Raw genomic sequence first — 19,926 nt, forward strand, 5'->3', positions numbered from 1 at the left:
AAACCAGCACCCGCAGTTTGGGGTCCTGCCTGTGGCTTTCAGTTTGGGGCTCCTACACAAGTCTACTGCCTGTCCCCGCTGTCCATCGTTTCTCCTGTGTAAGTTCCAGCTTTTGTGGCTGCAGAACAAATAACCCCAGCACTTAGCAGCTCAGAACAACAGTACATTCATTATCTGTCACAGTCTTTGCAGGTCAGAAACTCAGGACAGCTCAGCCAGGTGCTTTTCTGGTTTGGCTCAGGGTCTCTCATGAAATTGTATTCAGATTGGCCGGAACTCCAGCAGTCGGGAACAGAGCAGCTGGGGGAGGGCAGGCATCTCTTTCTTCATGAAGTGCCACTGATTTTCCATGTGATTCTCCACATGGACTAGTGAGAGCTTCCTCACATAGCGTCCCTTCCACAGCACTGGCTTGTTGGCGCAGTCACAATGCCTGCCCACATTCAACAGGAAGGAGCGTGGACTTGGCCACTTGTTGGACGTGTAGCAAGGTTCTGGAAAGCATGCAAGACAGCTGGGGTTGTTATCACCACTTATGGACAGTACAGTTTGTTATAATGTACATCATGTCACTCCTGCTAGCCTCTCTATTGACCTGTCACTGTGCCTCCAGTCACTCCTGGGGGAAGAGTGTCTGCCTCTGTGCTATGTCCCCAGGGCACCTGAAAATTGGGAATGATGTGAGTTTAAAGAGATGCCCTGCTGCTCAGCCCCTCCCAGCTCAGCCCTTAGATGCTCATTCACTATCCTTAAACCAATTAATCCTGCTGCGTCTCCCAGGGAACCCACATAGAGTTCTAGGTGCACAGCTGTGTCCTGAAGCACCCTGCCTACTGCTGTCTGCAGGAAGATCCCCACCTCCACCTGTTAATTTTATATACACTGTGGTTTGTATTTTACATTGTATCATTTCAAAATACTGCAAAATTAGTGAAGGTCCTCCTAACTCTTTTACAAGATCAGCAAGTAGGCAGACAGCAACTTAATTTTATGTGGAGTGCAATCTGCTTTTAAGAGGTCCTTTTTCATTTTTATTCTGTTATGGTGTTCAGATTTTCTGTCCATAAAGGGTAGCACACAAACACATTTCTGTTCAAAGGTACTATTTCTTTTAGGACAATTTTTTAAAATAATCACTTCTAAGTCTTGTTTATACCAGCAGACTGATGAGAGACAGAAGAATCTCTTACTTGATGTGTTGGGTAATTTGTTGTCCATCCACAGGATGTTTAGTAGAAATGGAGTCAGAGCAGACCTGTAGACTTTTCATAAAGTTCACAGACCAAGATGTTCATTCTAGGAATGTGTGTGCTTTGCATCAGCTGGGTTTTTGACTACAGAATGCTGTTTACTACATATAAGTAGTCTTAAATTTATTGTTAACACCACGAATTCAGAAATGTTTATACAAGCCTTAGTGCAATTTTAATCAAGTTGGCAGTTGAATAGATACGTAAGTACTTACTGCATTGGGAGATTTGATTCGTGGATATTGGAATTAGCAGGCGATGACTTTCTGCTTTTTCTTCAGTATGACATAAAGTGATAGAAAGATAAGGTTGAAAGGCCTGCAAGTTAATAGGATGGGACTGATCGTGGGGCTTTGCTTCGAGGTGAGTGCATGGACGAGCAGTGGCGCTGCTGTCCTCTTTGCCGCTCCTTTTCCTGGCCATGATGTTCACGACTGTTTCTGTGAACTCTCAAGACCCACTCAGTGGGCCAAATAAAGCATGCTTTGGGGGAGAACACTGATGTTGGTGGTGTTTTGTAGGTTTTGATTTCGGTGTGCGTCAGAGTGGAGAACGGGTTAACCACGTCGGCCTCCCGCCCTGGGCCCGTAACGACCCTCGCCTCTTCACCCTCCTCCACCGGCAGGCCCTGGAGTCTGACCACGTGTCCCAGAGTATCTGTCACTGGATTGACCTGGTGCTCGGATATAAGCAGAAAGGGAAGGCTGCCGTCCACGCCACCAACGTTTTCCACCCTGCCGTAAGCTGCTCTTAAACTCTGCATTCACATAGTCAGGTGGAACCCTAATGTTTAAAGCTTAGCTGGTTTCTTTAAACTAAGTTTTCTGAGAGAATTGGCAGTGACACTAAACTTACCGAAGACTTTTCAGGTTGTGTATTTCCCCTCCTTAAAAACAACTAAGACACTATCTGTTGGGGTTTTCCAAGACCACCCCAGCTTGGATGAGGACTTTATGCCAGAGATGCATTCTTGAGTAGTAGTTTTAAAATAAAAATCTCTTTAGTTCATTTGGCTCAGTGCTTATTTTAAGTACCTCTAAGGTAATAGAAAATTAAACTCCTGAGAGACCTAAGGTCTGGAAGAGAGAATAAGACAAGCTTCCTGATGACTGGGGTAGAAGATAAATGCTGTGACAGAGGGTTCTGAAGTGGGATAATACTGGTTGGTTGGGGAATAGTCATTTTATAGCTAAGAGTAGTAAAAAATAAAGGCAAGGCTTCAGGCATAATTTTTGAACTTCATATTTATCTGAGATGTAATTTTAAAAGCAATTAGGAATTTTAACGTTAACTTCAGTATACTCTGTGCCTATATCCGGCCCCATCTTTTCAGTTCTCATATAAATTCACATTAAAAGTACCTGCATGCTGAAACGTACCATATAATTCTCATCTGCCTAGAATTTTTTTCACTAATTCTTTGGGACTTTAGATCTTTAAAAAGGACAGTTAATGCCATTGTTCTAGGAATTTTATTCAGTTTATGGGGCAAAACAGTGTAGTGATTAAGTGCACAGTCTTGGAATTTGGAATTGACTTCAAACTCTTACCTTGTGACTCTAATACTTGCTCTGTGGCTTTGGGCAAATAGCTCCACCTCTCTGTGCCTAAATGGACACATTTGTAAAATGTGAACAGTAATACCAACCTCAAAAATGAGGAAGAAAATTCATGTAGGATAATGTCTGCCATACAGTTAACTACAAATATATGTTAACTTTTTATTTTTTTAAATTTATCTTTATTGTTGAAAGTATTACAGATCTCCCCCTTTTTTCCTCATTAACCCCCTCCACCCCTCATCTGCCCCCCGTAGGCCATCACCACACTATTGCCTGTGTCCATGGGTTATGCATATATGCATTTAAGTTCTTTGATTAATCTCTCCCCGCCCACTCCCCACCCCCACCTTCCCACTGAGGTCCCTCAGTCTGTTCCATGTTTCTGTGTCTCTGGATCTATTTTGTTCCTCAGTCTATTTTATTTATTAGATTCCACATATGGGTGAGATCATGTAAAACTGAATCAGGAAGAATCAGAAAACCTGGATAGGCCAATAACAACTGATGAATTAGAAGCAGCAATAAAAAACTCCCAGCAAACAAGAGCCCTGGTCTGGACAGCTTCACAGGGGAACTTTCTAATTCTTTATGTTGTAGAGTTAGGTAGTTTACTAAAAATTTTTCTTGCTGTTTGAAGTAAACCTGCAGTGCTATGAACTTCCCTCTTAGAACTGCTTTCGCTGTGTCCCATAGATTTTGGGTTGTTGTGTGTTCATTTTTATTTGTTTCCAAGAAGTTTCTGATTTCTTTCTTGATCTATTGGTAACCCACTCATTGTTTAATAACATGCTATTTAGCCTCCATGTGTTTGAATGTTTTTGAGTGTTTACTGTAGTTGATTTCTAATTTCATGCCCTTGTGATCTGAGGTGCTTGATGTGATTTCAATCTTCTTGAACTTGTAGAGACTTGTTTTGTGTCCTAACATGTGGTCTGTCTTTGAGAATGACCCATGTGCACTTGAGAGGAATGTATATTCTGCAGCTTTGGGGTGAAATGTTCAGTAAATATCAATTAAATCCATCTGATCTAGCGTGCCATTTAGAGTCACTGTTTCTGTGTTGACTTTTTGTCTAGAAGATCTATCCAGTGAAGTCAGTGGGGTGTTAAAGTCCACAACTATAATTGTATTGCTGTTGATCTCCCCCTTAAAGCCCTTAAGGTTATTACTGATAGGTCATTATTTATGACCATCTTAATTTTTTATGCCTGTGTTTCTCTCTCTATTTCTTATTATTATTACAGCAGTCTCTTTAACATTTCTTGTATTGCTTCTATTTCTACTTCTAATTACAGCAGTCCTTTTAACATTTCCTGCAATGCTAGTTTCGTGGTGATAAACTTCTTTAGCCTTTTTTTGTCTGGGAAGCTTGCTATTTCACCATCTGTTTTGAGTGATAACTTTGCTGGATAGAGTATTCTTGGTTTCAGATCCTTGCTTTGCATTACCTTGAATACTTCATGCCATTCCCTTCTGGCCTGTAGAGTTTCTGATGAGAAGTCAGCTGACAGCCTTATGAGAGCTCCTTTGTAGGTAACAGATTGCTTTTCTCTTGCTGCCTTTAAGATTCTCTCTTTGTCTTGAATTTTTGGCATTTTAATTATGATATGTCTGGGCATGGGCCTCTTTGGATTCTTCTTTTGGACCTCCTGAATTTGTGTGACTTTTTCCTTTACCAGGTTAGGAAGTTTTCTGCCATTATTTCTTCAAACAGGTTCTCTAACCCATGCTTACTTTCAGCCTCCTCTGGTGCTCCTATGATGCAAATATTGTTACGTTTCATGTTGAACCACAGCTCCCTTAGACTGTCCTCCTGTTTTTTAATTGTTTTTTCTTTTTGGATCTCTGATTTAGTGATTTTTTTCCTACCCTGTCTTCTAATTCACTGATCCGATCATCAACTTCCTCTAATCTGCTGTTTATTCCTTCCAATGTATTCTTTATTTCTGCTATGTCATTCTTAATTTCTGACTGGTCATTTTTCAGAGTTTCCATATCTTTTTTCATGCTGTTGAGCATACTTACAATCAGTATTCTGAACTCTATATCTGATAGGTTGCTTATCTCCATTTCATTTAGCTCTTCTACTGGAGACTTCTCTTGTTTTTTCATTTGGGGCTTGTTTTTTGTCTCCCCGTTTTAGCTACCTATTTTGGGTAGTTAGGTAGGTCTGCTAGGACTCTCAGTCTTTTTGGAAAGTCTCTGGTACAGGCCAATGTCAGACGCTGTTTGTGACTGGACTTGAGTACACTGTTTGGAGCTGTCAACAACCCATGGTTTGAGGTCCCCTCTTTTGGGGTGGGTGCATTTGGACAGGACCAAGATGTACACCAAAGTTTGCTTTTCCAAGGCCCGGTTCCAGAAGCAGATCAGGCAAAGACTCAAAGCATTCTGAGGTGTGCCTCTACCTGCAGGCTGGTTAATCTGATTCTTTTAATGAGCCTCAGGCTGTAGAAACTCCAAGGGGTAGGGTGAGAGGTTTTCCAGCAGGGTGGGCCAATTGCTTCCCCCTCAGGCAAAAACTGCTTGGAAGGTAAATGTCTGCCTGTGAAAGATGCCCTCTGCTGTATGGGGGAATGGCTTGGCACAGGAATCCAGAGGGGTGCCCTCTGAGCTCTATCTCCAGAGTACACAACCTTAGATTCTCCTCACACAGCTCTAGTCCACTCTGCCATCCCTCTGCCAGCTCTTCAGATTCTCTTACAGTTTCTGTTAGAACCTAAATAATACTCTCTTGGACCTACCAATATTGTCTGTTAACTTCATTTTTACATTTCCCTATATATCACTTTGGACAAACGACTTTTTCAATAATTTAGAATTAAACATGAAGTCTTATATGATATTCTCTGGTCTTAAAGTAAAAATCAATTTTATAAACATACCTGATCAGCATCAACCAATCAAGGTACAGTATTTTCGATCATCCATTTAGAAACATCGATTTCTAATCTCACAGAGGCCATTAATGATTATAAACGTGATCAAAAGCATTTCAGAGTCATTTCCATCTGGAACAGGAGAGCAGATAGACCATGACCTAGAGACAGAGCACCTTGCTGCTCCCTTTGGTGTTATTGCAGATCTTTCTTCACAAAAGCTCTGCTTCCCTCTCACCCTCCACCTTTCAGACATATTTTGGAATGGATGTCTCTGCAGTTGAAGATCCAGTTCAGAGGCGAGCTCTGGAAACCATGATCAAAACCTATGGCCAAACCCCTCGGCAGCTGTTCCAGTCAGCCCACGTGAGCAGGCCTGTGTCCAAGCTCAGCATCGAAGGGGAGCTTCCTGCGGCTGTGGGGCTCTTAGTGCAGTTTGCTTTCAGGGAAACCCGGGAGCCGGTCAAAGAAGTTACCTACCCGGTATGTCATTTGGATCGCAACAGAATTCAGCAAAAACTGATTCACCTCCCGAGAGGTCAGACCCTGACACAGCTTCTGGGGCCAGGGGAATAGCAGGATCCTGGCCTGAGGTGTGTGCCAGCAGTGAGCACATGGGCAGCTACCAGCGGTATTCTATGTGCAGCACATGCTGGGTTAGTGATAGGAAGAGAGTGCTCGGGGAGGTCAGGTCGCAGTGACCGCTGAGGGGGAGACTACGGGAAAGCCTCATAAGGCAGTGCCATGGGAAAGAATATGCAGAGAGGAGAGGCACCGTGCAGGATTAGAGGCATTTCACACATGAGCGCCAGTGCCCACATGTGGGCAGGGTCCTGGTGATCATCTCCCACCAAAGGTCCCAGCTAGAGGGGTGGAGGTTTGGTTCACAGTGAACAGGAACCTTACATATTCTTGGCTTTCCCAGGTTGTAATGATAAAAAATATTGCCTCTTAAAATAGGAAGTGGGTATCATTTCTGCTTTGAAGTAGAAAAATAAAGCAAGAAAAACCTTAAAAGTAAAATAAATTCTAATCCTCCAATAAAATCTTCATTATTAAAGCAGCATAAGATGGGAGACTGTGGATGGTAAAGTGCCACAGAGGTTTGCTGAAGGGAATCGCAGAAAATGGAAAGGAACGGACCTCAGGGTGAAACGAGCAGCATCTCTCAGACTGTGATCTGTGATCTGTTGGAAGAGAAAACGGTTTTCACAGACCTTGTTTTGGCAATTGTTTCCTAATATTACTGAAATACCCTAAATGTAGAACACAAATAGAACACTAAATGTGATTCTTTATGTTCAAAGCTCACATATATCTGATTTGCTTGTTAAATGCAAACAAAACTTACACAACCAGTAAAATTGAAATTTAAACTATCAGTATGATAGACAGTGCTGTTTTCCTAAAACCAGATCCCCAATATTGTGTTTCACAGTTGAGAGCTGTATTTTATGTTTTGTGTTTACTTGTCAATTTAACTCAGAAGATTTTGAAGCCTCACAAATCATTTGTCTTTGTCATTGACAAGGTTATTCTTCTAAACTAGAATCTATCATTTTAACATGGCAAAATAATTTAATAGCACATCCCTGAAAAGTAACAAATGTTGTTTAATTTGTTAGTATACTTATTGCTGACTAACTGTGTTAAGTTGGTATATAAAGGCTCTCAGCAATATTTTCACTCGCAGTGGGAATGTGGTACCGACCTGCCACACTCCCATCACAGGACCTTCGCACTGACTGTCCCGTCCATGGGGAATGGCCTATCCCCAGATATGGCCCCAGTTTGCTCCCTCACTTAATTCAGGTCTCTGCTCAGACGTCACCTCCTCAGAGAGCCCCTGACCGCCACCTGTGATGTAGCAGCCCCGTCATCCTCAGCCCTATCCGTCTGTTTTTCTTTCTCCTCCTGACACATGTGTCCACCCGTCTCACTAGCAGGCAGCTCTGCAGGGCTGGGACTGTCCTCTCCGTCACACTGGCAACAGGAGCACATGTCCTGCATGCTGAGCCTGGGGGAAGTGAAAGCGTGTAAGCTAATTCTCTCCCATGGTGGGCTTATAACCAGGTTGCTCTCTCTTACTTTGTTTAGAATTCAAATTAGAAGTAATTCTATATTTACTCCTTTTTTTAAAAATCATACCTTTTTCTTCTTTGGTTTTAGAGCCCTTTGTCATGGATAAAAGGCTTGAAGTGGGGAGAGTACGTGGGGTCCCCCAGTGCCGCCGTACCTGTGGTCTGCTTCAGCCAGCCCCATGGAGAAAGACTGGCCTCCCTCCAGGCTCTGCCCACCAGAGCAATCTGTGGCTTGTCCCGAAATTTCTGTCTTCTGATGACGTACAGCAAAGAACAAGGTGAAATGAAAGAAAATCATTCTGGCATCTTTCATGAGATTTGAGTGTTTCCAGATCATCTGTGCTGCTTTTTAAGTTTTCTGAGTCCTTGGTGAAAACTGCTCAAATTGGTGGTTATTTAGTGCACAGTAGGAATTAAAACACACCATGTGGAAAAAATGGGCATTAAATGCAGTGTCGTGGAAATGAAGGGGAGTTTGAAGGGGATGAGAAATGGCTGTGCACACAGGATGAAACATTATGGTTGATAATTTGGTGAAATGTTCACTTTGAGGCTCTCGAGTCCCAGGATCGACAGACTTACCTGTCCAGCAAGTCCAGTCCTCAGACCTCAGAAGATAGAGTCAAACAACCAGAACAAAGCCAGGAGTGACTGAGGCGCCGTTCTCTCCCTCAAGGAGGGAAAGCTTTGCGAGTGTCGGGCGGAGCCCCCTGTCATAGCTGGGCTCAGCAGCCCTGCAAAGCATGGGTTGTGAGTGGCACTGAGAGGGACACCAGAAGGTCCACATCTCTCTCAGCCAGACATAACTAAGTCGCGCAGAAGAGGGCGGGGAGGAGAGCGCAGAACCTCGTGAGCTGAAGGTCTTCCGGGCCGTGCCTGAGCTGACGGGCCCTCATCCCTTTTCAGGGCCATGTGGCTTCTACAGGGGTCGTTTCAGAGTTAAACAGCTTCTGGTTCAGATTTATTTTTAAAAATAAGTTGTTGCAGAACATGAACAGAGTAAGCTTGGTTATTATTGTCTTTTATAAAAATTTCTTAACACAAATGAAAAAAAATCCCATTAGTAGTAAAGAAATAAAATTGATATAAACCAGCCCATCTTGTGGATGTAGACAATTCACGCTGGATACCATATTCTGCTGTGTAATTGTCAGCCCTTAGCCTGACTTTGTGGGGCTGTGGAGTACCAGGGAGCAGTGATACCTGACACTTTCCCTTCCCCTCCCGAGGTGTGAGAAGCATGAACAGCACGGACATCCAGTGGTCGGCCATCCTGAGCTGGGGGTACGCCGACAACATTTTACGGTTGAAGAGTAAACAGAGCGAGCCTCCAATAAACTTTATACAAAGCTCACAACAGTATCAGGTAAACTGTTTTATGCAGTACTTTATAATAACAATTAAATATAATGCTTTAAATAGGAGTCAGACTGGTAGCAGCCAGGCTTTAAGATCCAGCGATCAGTCCAGTCAAGAAGCAGATGCTGCTGGACGTGTGCCTGGTCTGCAGGCTTCCAGACAGCCTGACTGCCACCGTTCTGCCTGTGTCCTCAATTTGTCTGCTACTCTGTGTCTCCTTGAGACAGTGTAATAATCGCTCTGTCAGCTAATGGCACCATGTTGGAACAAAATCAGCATTGCTTGCTTCTCGGTGTTCGCCTGCCTTCTGCCACTGTGTCATCTTCTATACCTGGTTTTCCCTAAGTAGACCAGGTACTTGGGCATCAGGATGCGGTGGAAAGAGAGCACTGGGTCTGACTAAAGCCCTGTGATCTGAATTAGTGTTGCGGCCCTGTTCTTCACTGTGTCACCTTTGGCAAGTGAATTCACCCTCCCAAACTTGAGTTTCTCTCCTCTTTAAAACTGGGATGTACTCCCACTACTGTCTCATAAAGCTGTTGTAAAAATGTTTCCAACGTTTGTAAAAGTTACTTTGTAAACAAACTATATTATATGTATAAACACACATACACACAGTACTGCCCAGCTTCCTAAACTGTATGTGGAGCCTTCTTTCTTTGACTTGTCTTTCCATGGGAAGTTCTTTTGCCATATTCAGACTTCCATTATCTACATAACACCTGTGCCTGTTTGTGTGCCCTAACAATTATTCCCATCCCCTGAGCACTGTGAAATGGAGTAAGCTGCTTTTGGGGAATTTTTGGCAGTGAAAGAAAGGGAAGCAATAACTTGTTTACTCTTAATACACCTGAAAAAATGTCATCATTGCCTTTAGTTATATGGCTTACCAGTCAGCTAACAAAAGTAAGAATAAAGGACAGTGAAAAATAAGCTTTTTAGAAATTTTAATAAGAATTTAAGCATTGGAAAATTATTTCTGCCATATAAAGTTTGGCACACAAACATCATTAAAAGTGAAGGAATATTCTCATAAGTCCTTTTAGCAAAATGGGATGGTCCAGATTCTTTTAGCAGAACACTGTAATAAATACTTCGGTCAGTGACTGGGTGAGAATACCGTGTTTTATTTCTGTCCTTAGAAACGTACCGTTCACTCATTAGTTCTTGGGAAAATTCATCTAGAATATTATGTGAGGACTTATACACTGACCATCATCATCATCATCTTTAGAGATTAGAGTTCTACTGTCTCTTTGTCTTCATCTTCTGACTAATTTCATAATTGTGAAACATTCCTCTGTCAGTTTTTTTCTCTTTTCTATTATTGGTAGAAAATGAAAAATTCTGAATTTCCAATTGTATTCAGTGAAAGCTAAAAGCAGACCTCAGAAATGGTGTCCCCAGTCTCCTTTTAAGCTTTCTTGAAAGATGACAGCATTCTGTGGACAATGCAGTAAGAAACCAAAAGAAGACAATTTATTCTACATATTCCATTATCCTTCTGGGAGACCCGTCACGCTTCCATTTCCTTATTTGTTTGTTTTGTTTCAGCAAAGTTAGGAATAACTGATGAGTAAAGATGAAATCATTCCTAGATGATGAAATAGCAAAATGTTTCAAGATAGAGAAAAAATCAGATTATTAAAATCCTGTAATGTAACTTAGGTTTATAAAAGATTTGAGTAGACTCATACGGTAATTGCAAGACAGAATGAGTTTTATTCTCTATATAAAAAGTACGTTTTCTCTTTGTTGTTTGAAAGACCTCTAAGAAAGAAAAGTTATGAAGTATCAGTCCTTACAAAGAGAACTATTCAAGAAAGAAACTCAGAAAATAAAATTGGATCCAGTGGACTGTGATGATTTATAGTTCAGAAAAGCCATGGTCTATGAAAGCCATGTTTTAAGGTAGCAGACACTTGACCACATTTGTAGGTCCTGGGGCAGAAGCCAGCAAAGGCAGTTTGGATCCTAAGCGAGGACAGGGGATCCAAGGAACACGTGGGGGTGGACAGGGGGACGGACTGCCTCTGCTGAAGCAGGAGAGGACCCGGGACAGTTTGAGGCACAGAGGAGGGAAGAGCATGCCGTCTGCGGCTGATGACTTCTGTCTTAATGAGTGTGAGGGTATTGCTGGCTGTGGGAGAGGGTGCGCAGGGGAGCAGAGCAGCTGGGGACAAGGCGCTGGGGGTCAGCTAGTGACCAGAGGAAGACATCTCACCTCAATTAGTGCCTCCATGGCTTATAACCCCAGAGAAATAATCCCAAGTTTTTGTCTCCACGTTTGTCTTTCCTTCTCCTGTTTAACAATCTTTAGAACTGTTAGAAGCAATACCTGTTTACGTACCGTTTCCCCACCCAAAACAGGAAAAAATAAAGGTAAAAATCAAGTAAATATGTGAAACATATGCATACACACATCACACACAGTCAGCCTTGGATCTAGTCGATGTTGGATCATCTTGTTTAAATTTCTGAGGAACAAACGGCTGTGTGTGTGCGCGCATGTGTGCATGCATGTGTGCAGGTGTGTGCATGGATGCACGCATGCATGTGTACAGAAAGATGTGAAATCATAAATGATGCATAAACATTTTAATTTGGAAACAGCTTTTAGGCATCTGATTAAAGATATAGAATACTTTTTATGTCTTTGCACCATTCTAATCATTTCAAGTAAATGTTTACCTCAAATTTTGTGATTACTTTTAAAATAGTCATCGGAAAAGTAGAAAAATTTCTGATGCTTTTAAACATGATCATCTGTGGTTTGTCCTTTCCAAAGGTGACCAGTTGTGCATGGGTGCCTGACAGCTGCCAGCTGTTCACCGGGAGCCGGTGCGGAGTCATCACAGCCTACGCCAACAGGATGACAGGCAGCACGGTGGGTCCCGGCAGGTCCCGGCAGCACAGTGCGCCCAGCTGGCTCTGGGGAGTTTGAGCTGCTCGTGTCAGCAAGGGGAAAAGACTTTCATGAAGTATAATCATTTTATATAAGGTCAACTTAAAACTTTTGTACTTTAATTTTTATGCTTTAATCTTTTCTTCACATAAGCTCTTAAAATGTGAAAGATCACAGATCTAATTCTTTAGTTTTAGACTTATTACTATCACAAAAATTGGGGGAATAATTTTGAAGGTCTTATTTTTTGGTGTCGCAAACAGTATTTTAAGTTATGATTGGTTTTGAATTTGGGCTTTTCCACATTCTGACGCTTGCGTGCCATTTTCCCGTGTCGGCCTGAATGTGTCGGCTGTGTCTCAGGACTCTGTAACACTTGAAGCTTTGGGCCTCTGTCAGTTAGCACTGCTCTCTCTCTGGGAAATTAAGTAACAGTCAAATCCATGTAGCCTGTCTTCATTTCTACCATTTACTGGAAGACATTTTTTTAGCCGTTCACTGAATCTCCAGGATTTAAGAGTTAAATTCTAGAACAGTCTGTTGAAGTAAAAAAGACACATCATGCAATGCTTCCTTTACTTCCCTTTTGCTCCTTTCCCAGTCAGCTGTCTGGTGCTGTTGACTGTATGTGCAAGTTTAGGCGGATAACTCAGTTATTATGTTCTGATTTGGAACTTCCTCTGTGCGCCTTTTCTCCATGACAGTTTTCTCCGTGATGTTGTTATGTTTTACTAGGTAAAACCTGTATTCCCAGCATTTGGTGGCCCTAGGTTCCTCTTACTTTCCTGTCCAAGTCTATTCCCTTTCGAACCCTGGTTAAGGTTCTTTGCCGTAATCCTTGGAGTATAAATGGGACCATAATATTGTTTCTGTCTCATAGCCTAAGGAGCCATTAAAATGTTTTAAGCAGGAGTGATATGATCCAGTCAGTGTTTCAGGAAAACTACTGTCGAGCTGCACGGAGAACCCTTAGAAGGGGCATGAGATGAGGCAGGAACACCACTTACAGGCCCCTCAGCGACATGGGCAGGACACAGGCAGGACAGATTGTGGCAGGACAGAGAAGCTAGTGCTCCAGAAAAGACTCCATGCTGGTCTGAAGGGCGCAAAAGGGGACTGCCAGGTGTCAGGGAGCCTGAGAAGTTACACTTGAGCTGGAGTTTAAAGGATCATTTCACTAAGAGGAGAAAAGAGGAAAGAGTGCAGACAAAGGCAGCCAGCAACGAGGCAGCAAAGGTGTGGTCTGGGTGGCAGAGACGTCTGCGTGTCGTTTGGACATAACATGCGCAGTTGGCAGCCCAGACGGCAGGAGCAGCGGGCCGAGGAAGGTCTCTATGCTGTAAGGAGAGAGCGCCGAGGGAGCTGGGCGGGCAGGTGTCTTCACTGTCGATGTCTCCTTTTATCTCCTTTCTCCCAAAGGCCCGAGCCGGATGTTCATTTTATCACCTCTGCTGTTTACTGCTGCCGTCACCTCCCCCCTCTGAGCTCACCCTTGTTTCTTTTTCCCTCAAATGTGTTATGATCCCCGCTGGGGAGCAGTTGTTGGCTGCACTCAGATGACGTCGTGCCGTGCCAGGCACAGATCTGAAAACTAGCTTCATCTTTCGTTTGTTATTTCCTCCTGCTTTTCCCAGCACTTTGAACAGCCTTGTTCTTAGTGTTTCTTACTTCCATTCTTCCTGTAATTTAAAATTTCAGTTGTACACTAAACAGTATGTAGTTTAGGTTTAAAAAAGATTGTCAGTATAGGAGTAACTGTGCACAGCGCAGCTTTGACTAGAAGGTCTTGCTTGTTGTAATTTTAAGCAAGACATATGCTTATTTATTTATTTATTTATTTATTTGTTGGTTGATTGATTTTTATTGATTTCAGAGAGAGGAAGAGAGTGGGAGCAAGAGGTAGAAACAGCACTAATGAGAGAGTCATTGATCAGCAGCCTCCTGCCCGCCCCCCACTGGGATCGAGCCCACAACCCAGGCATGTGCCCTGACTGAGAATCAAACTATGACCTCCTGGTTCATAGGTCATTGTTCAACCACTGAGCCACACTGGCCAGCTTCTTTTAGTTTTTAAGTTACTGTAGGCTTGTGAAGTCTCATCTTAGTTATATATTTGCCTGAAAGTAGGTTTTTCAGCTTCTTTATAAGGCTTTTCTTTTTCTCCTGAGTATCAATAGTATTAGGTAATCAAGTCATGAGATTAACAGTTACTAACTGAACCATGTCCAAAATGCATCTTAGCTGTGTGATTTTACCATTGTTGGACTTAACAGGACATTGTTGTGTTTTTGGAGATGTTATTGTTGCTTTTCCCCAGGGACCATCTCACCGTCCTGGGGTTCCTAATGCTGTGGTTGAGACCCTGGGCCTGTGAATTAGCAGGAGGCACCCCTGTTCACTAGCTCCTTTCTCCCCACCCCTGAAGGCCAGGGCTCCCAGAGTGCTTGGTTCCTGTTGTGTTGGCTTTAACACAGACAAGAGACAGGCTCCCCACATGCCATGCAGGATTTGACCAAAATAATTATCGTTTGACATTACCCAGGGGGATCTTATAAAATCCCTTCCTGAGCTTGTGGACCACATCTAACTTTGTAAGCTTCTGTTGACTCTCCCAAGACTGTCCTGTAAAATGCTTTCCAGGTAATGAACAAGTTGACTCATATCAGGAATTGTTATCTGTAAGTCATTCACATGTTAGAGAAGTGTGCCTTCCCGGGTGATAACTGATTTTAAAACAGTTGCTCTTGAGTCATTTTTTCACTGATTAAATAGTGTCACCACATCATCACGTAAGTGACCACCTATGTTTCTGTTGTCTAACCTGGTGGGAGAGAACGTGCATGCAGTGTATCCAAGGGAGCATTACATCACTCAGAGCAATTTTAAGAAGTAGCAGCCAGCACAAGATTCCTGTTCTACCCATAGAAATTCTTTCCTGATCCACCACGGAATCATCTAGTAACACTAACTCTTGCAGTCATTTTGAAGTACAAAATCTATGAAATTATCAACAACCACTATAGGGGCCCTATGTTGTATTCACCCCATAAATATTATTCATGGTCATGGAGTTTAAAAAGTGCACACACACATGTATATACATATGTGTGTATCTATACATATATATAAATAAATATAAAATTTAAAAAATGTTTTAAGTCTTAAAAAGCTGACCAGCGCCCAGCCGGGCGTGGCTCAGCGGTCGAGCATCGACCTAGGATCCAGGCGATCAGGGTTTGATTCCCAGTCAGGGCACATGCCCGGGTTGCGGGCTCGATCAATGACTCTCTCATCGTTGATGTTTCTATCTCTCTCTCTCCCTCTCCCTTCCTCTCTGAAATCAATAAAGATATATTCAAAAGGGATTCGCTCCATTTAAAAAAAAGAAGGAAAAAAAGAGCTGACCAGATAGTAAGGAACTCCCAAGCCAGCAGAGTAAATACTCAGGTGGAAGCTTACACCTTGAGGACATTTGTTAGTCCTGGAAAATGACACTGTCCTTGGAAACACCACCAGGGACTGAGCTAGCTGGCGTGTCCCAGGGAGGCCCTTCTGCAAAGGCTGGTCCCTGAAGGGTGACTCCCTGACAGTGAGGACACACCTGAGTAAGGGGAGACCAGCTCTTGCTTGGAATTCAGCTGGGTTGGAATTCCCGGGGTCGTCCAGGAGGCTCAAGGTGGGACCTTGGGTATGGTGTCCCCAGATTGAGGTGGTTCAGGTCATCTGGCAGAAACAAGATACTCGCATTCTACTCCACAAATGGGAGACTTCCTACAAATAATTTTTAGTGTAGTAACAAATACACACAAGAAGGCACACAGATAAGAAAATGAATATATGAAAAAGTTTGGTTATAATAAAAATAAAGCAACCTTGATTGTCATTTGTAACTTGGAAAATTTTCCAATATTTCCAATGAGAGGTGAGTTCAAAGTCAGGTGCTGCAGATCTGGAGCGGAGGAGGAAGGGCTCAGACCTTCGGGTCAGGGAACTGCTTGGCCCCGGGTACTCTGAGGCTCCCTCTGAAAGGGTTCTGAGCACATTCCTGTGGCCCTATGACCCTGGCCTTGCAGGGAGGATCACAGTCAGAGAAGAGCCAGAGGCGCTCAGACCCAGGACTCTTGTCCTCGTAAAAACCCATCTGGTCGCCATGACTGTTGAGTTGAAGGTCATGTGCCCTCACTAAGCAGAAGCAGCTGTGGCACAGCTCAACCAGTTGTTCCAATGAAGAGAGTGAGCTGGCATTGCCTCATCATTTGATTCTTTAAGCGTAAATGTGTATTTTTATGTGACTAGCACGCTGGATAATGTAGGACTTTAAATAGATGAGCTGTGCCCTGGCCGGTTGGGCTCAGCCCTCAGACTGAAGGGTTTCGGGTTCCATTCCCGGTCAAGGGCATGTACCTGGGTTGCAGGCCCCAGTAAGGGGCACATGGGGGAGGCAGCCAATCAATGTGTCTTTCACATCAGTGTTTTCCTCTCTGTTCCCCCATCCTCCCTCCCTCCCTCTCTCTCAAAATCAATGGAAAAAATATCCTCGGTGAGAATTAAAACAAAAATAAAAATAAAAAATAGTTGAGCTGCACTAATATATCAACACAGATGCGTTTCTGAAACAATGGTGAACAAAAAGGCAAGATGCAGGAGACCTAAAGAACAAAACCATATATAACACACAAAGTTCATCAACATAGCAAAGAGTATAGTGTGTTGCTGTGGTTATAGTAACATGCAGTAAGTACAACACACGTTTTACATGCATGGGAAACACAAAATTCAGGGTGGTGGTAACTTCCCACGGGAGGAGGAAAGAGGAAGCAGAGCAGCACACACCAGGTAATGTCTGGTGTTTTATTTAAAAATGGACGGCCATATAAAATGTTACATTAGTTGAGCTGAGTGGTCAGTATGTAGCTTTTTATGATACTTAGTATTTCTACTTTCCTGTATTCTTTGAAGTGGAAATATTGAAATACTTTAGGACAGTAAACAGCTGCCTAGTGAAAACAAGAGCGAAACCCTGGCGTCACGGACATCTGGCGTCTGTGAGCCAGTGCGGATCTTGGAACATCAGTTGCAACCTTTGATTTAGGAACTCAGTCCCTCTATTGACAAGTGATGGCAGTATTAGTGACATCACCATTGGTGGCATCATGAATTGGTGCAGTGCTGTGAGGACCATAAAATTAGGATCCTGGAAGTTTATTCTAAAGAAATAATTCAGAGGAGAAGTAAAACTTTTATACATGAAGAATTTAATTATGGCATCTATAATTTTTCAAAATTAGAAACAGTTGTGAATGTCAATAAAGGGTATTCGTGTGAATTATGGTGTACTGACTGCATAGACTATTATCGCATGATTAAAATTGTTTTGAAGACAATCTCAAAATGGAAAATGCTTGTTGGAGAATGTGTGAAATACAAAATAGGAAATTCTTTGTATGGAAGTTGTTACAACTATAAAAACACGAGTATTTGGACAAAAACTGAACAAGGATAGACAAAAGTAAAAAAACATAGTAGTTGATGAAATTACAGTGATGACAGGTTTTTTTTAACTCTGTCTTTATTGATTTCAGAGAGAGGAAGGAAGAGGGAGAGAGAGATAGAAACATCAATGATGAGAGGCATTGATTGGCTGCCTCCTGCACGCCCCCTGCTGGGGATCAAGCCCAAAACCTGGGCGTGTGCCCTGAGCGGGAATCAAACCTCAATCTTCTGGATCATAGGTCGATGCTCAACCACTGAGCCACGCAGGCCGGGCAACAATTTTTTTTAATGTTTAGTTTTACTCTTTAGAAAAAGTTGAACCAAATTTGTTTGAAAACTGAAATGTTTGCAAATATTGAGTCACTTGGAATGTTTTTATTTTTGAGGTAAATTCTAGGATACCTTTTTCATTGCATTTATCTTACACTTTCCTTAATTTTGAACGCAGCCTTCAGAGATAGAGATGGAGTCTCAGGTACATCTCTATGGGCACACGGAGGAGGTTACCAGCTTGTTTGTCTGCAAACCATACAGTATCCTGATAAGTGTGAGCAGAGACGGGACCTGCATCATCTGGGACTTAAACAGGTACGGCGGGTCCCCAGCTCCACACGGCCAGTTCTCACCGTGTGAAACAGATGTACAAAACAGTAACTTGACATCATAACAATGTCAAGCCTAAAATACAAACTTTACCCTTATGACGTTACTGAAATCAAAAGATCAGGAGTACAGTTAGGAATGCCTTACTAATAACAGGTACATATACTGAGGAAAAGAATTACACAAATAAGAGAATATAATTATATTTAGTAATCATGTACAAATTCAGTTTTTGGTCTTTCAGGTTGTGCTACGTACAGACTCTGGCAGGACACAAAAGCCCTGTCACAGCCGTCTCTGCCAGTGAAACCACAGGTGACATTGCCACCGTGTGTGATTCAGGTGAGCTACCCCAAAACCAGAGCACGCACGCTGCTAACAGTGCATTCAGCCAGCTGGTTACATCATAGTTAAGCTGATGGGTACAATTCTCAGGCCCTTCCAAATCTGAGTACTTTGTTAATAGCATGTATGTGTATTAATACAATCAGGTCCAAAATTGAGTCATCAATTTAGGCATCAACTTATGCAAAGTTAGAATTGTCATAATTTAACTTATTTTCTGATATAGCTAAGATTGTATTTGAGCACATGTAAGTTAAGCAAGTTACTGTTATATAATTATCTGAATTTTCTTGCATTTTGTTTTTCTGCCCTCTTTTAAACTTCTGCTTTTTAACTACTAACTGCTGCCTTCCTCTTGAAATGAAAAGCACCAGGTGGTTACCAGCTTTAAAATCTGCCTTCCAGTTCCCGAGAGAGAGCAGCCGGGGCTGAATTTCCCTTAACCCTACATGACAGAGATATGCCTCCTAACAGAAGTCTTGTTCGGGGTTTTGTTTTTTATGTTTACATATTAAAAACTGGATGCACCTCCTGGCACAAGAACATGTTCACCAGTCAGAAACTCTCTAACCCTGTTACTCAAGGGGTCCTCTGAGGTTTCTTTAGGTGGACATGGTTGATTAAATCATAGGCCATTGGGAACTGAGCTCAAGCTCCACGCCTTCTCCCTCCCAGCAGGTGGGTGTGTTCAGCAGGAAAGAGCAAGTGGGAAATTCATAAATTTTCTGTTTGCATATCTGTTCTTCAGGATCTTAAAACTGAAAGCATCCTTTGAAAACCATTTCTTTCTGTCCACTCAGAACAGAGTATCTTTGACATAGCTGTAGTGGGTGGTCCCCTGCCCTTCGTTTGCAGTTTTGTGTGTGTTTTTTTCTGACACCAAATGTGTGATGTCTTCCCAGACACCACACAGTTCTGTGACACCAACTGGGTGTCCAACAGTCAGTTCACTTCTGACATCAACTACTTGAATTTACTAGCAAATTGGGGAGTTTCCAAGACCCCACCAGGCTCAGTGATTGTGTAGGACTCAGGGAAATGAGTAAAACTCTGTACTTGCTACTACCATTTATTGTAAAGGATAGAAGTGAACAGCCAGGTGAAGAGATGCCTATAGAGAGGCAGACGGGTGTCCACGTGGAGTCAGAGGGCAGCACCTCCTGGCAGAGAAAGTATTCAGTCAGAAACTCTCCAACCCTGTTACTCGAGTTCCACTGAGGTTTCTTTAGGTGGACACTGTTGATTAAATCACAAGCCACTGGCAAATGAGCTCAACCTCCAGGCCCTCTCCCTCCCAGGAGGTGGGGAGTGCCTCTAATCACATGGTTGGTTTTTCTGGGGACCAGCCCCCGTCCTGAAGCTGTCCAGCACCCCCTCCCTGTAGCATAGAAAAGATGGTAAATTATAAGGGTTTTAGGCTCTTTGCTAGGGACCTGGGACAAAAAACAA

The 19,926-nt window shown here is 42.8% G+C and overlaps 1 protein-coding gene across 1 annotated transcript in view; it reads left to right on the top strand.

The window, feature by feature from the left end:
- Positions 1 to 19,926, top strand: part of LYST (lysosomal trafficking regulator) — a 142,307-nt gene that overhangs the window by 113,932 nt on the left and 8,449 nt on the right. Inside the window, exons 44-50 of the mRNA XM_087828900.1 lie at positions 1,772 to 1,989; positions 5,944 to 6,174; positions 7,861 to 8,050; positions 9,002 to 9,138; positions 11,920 to 12,018; positions 17,978 to 18,117; positions 18,377 to 18,474. Coding sequence (XP_087685026.1) covers positions 1,772 to 1,989; positions 5,944 to 6,174; positions 7,861 to 8,050; positions 9,002 to 9,138; positions 11,920 to 12,018; positions 17,978 to 18,117; positions 18,377 to 18,474 — 1,113 coding nt within the window. The remainder of the gene's footprint in view (positions 1 to 1,771; positions 1,990 to 5,943; positions 6,175 to 7,860; positions 8,051 to 9,001; positions 9,139 to 11,919; positions 12,019 to 17,977; positions 18,118 to 18,376; positions 18,475 to 19,926) is intronic.

Source organism: Miniopterus natalensis, chromosome 21, assembly GCF_054644295.1.
Source record: "Miniopterus natalensis isolate mMinNat1 chromosome 21, mMinNat1.hap1, whole genome shotgun sequence".
NCBI lineage: Eukaryota > Metazoa > Chordata > Mammalia > Chiroptera > Miniopteridae > Miniopterus > Miniopterus natalensis.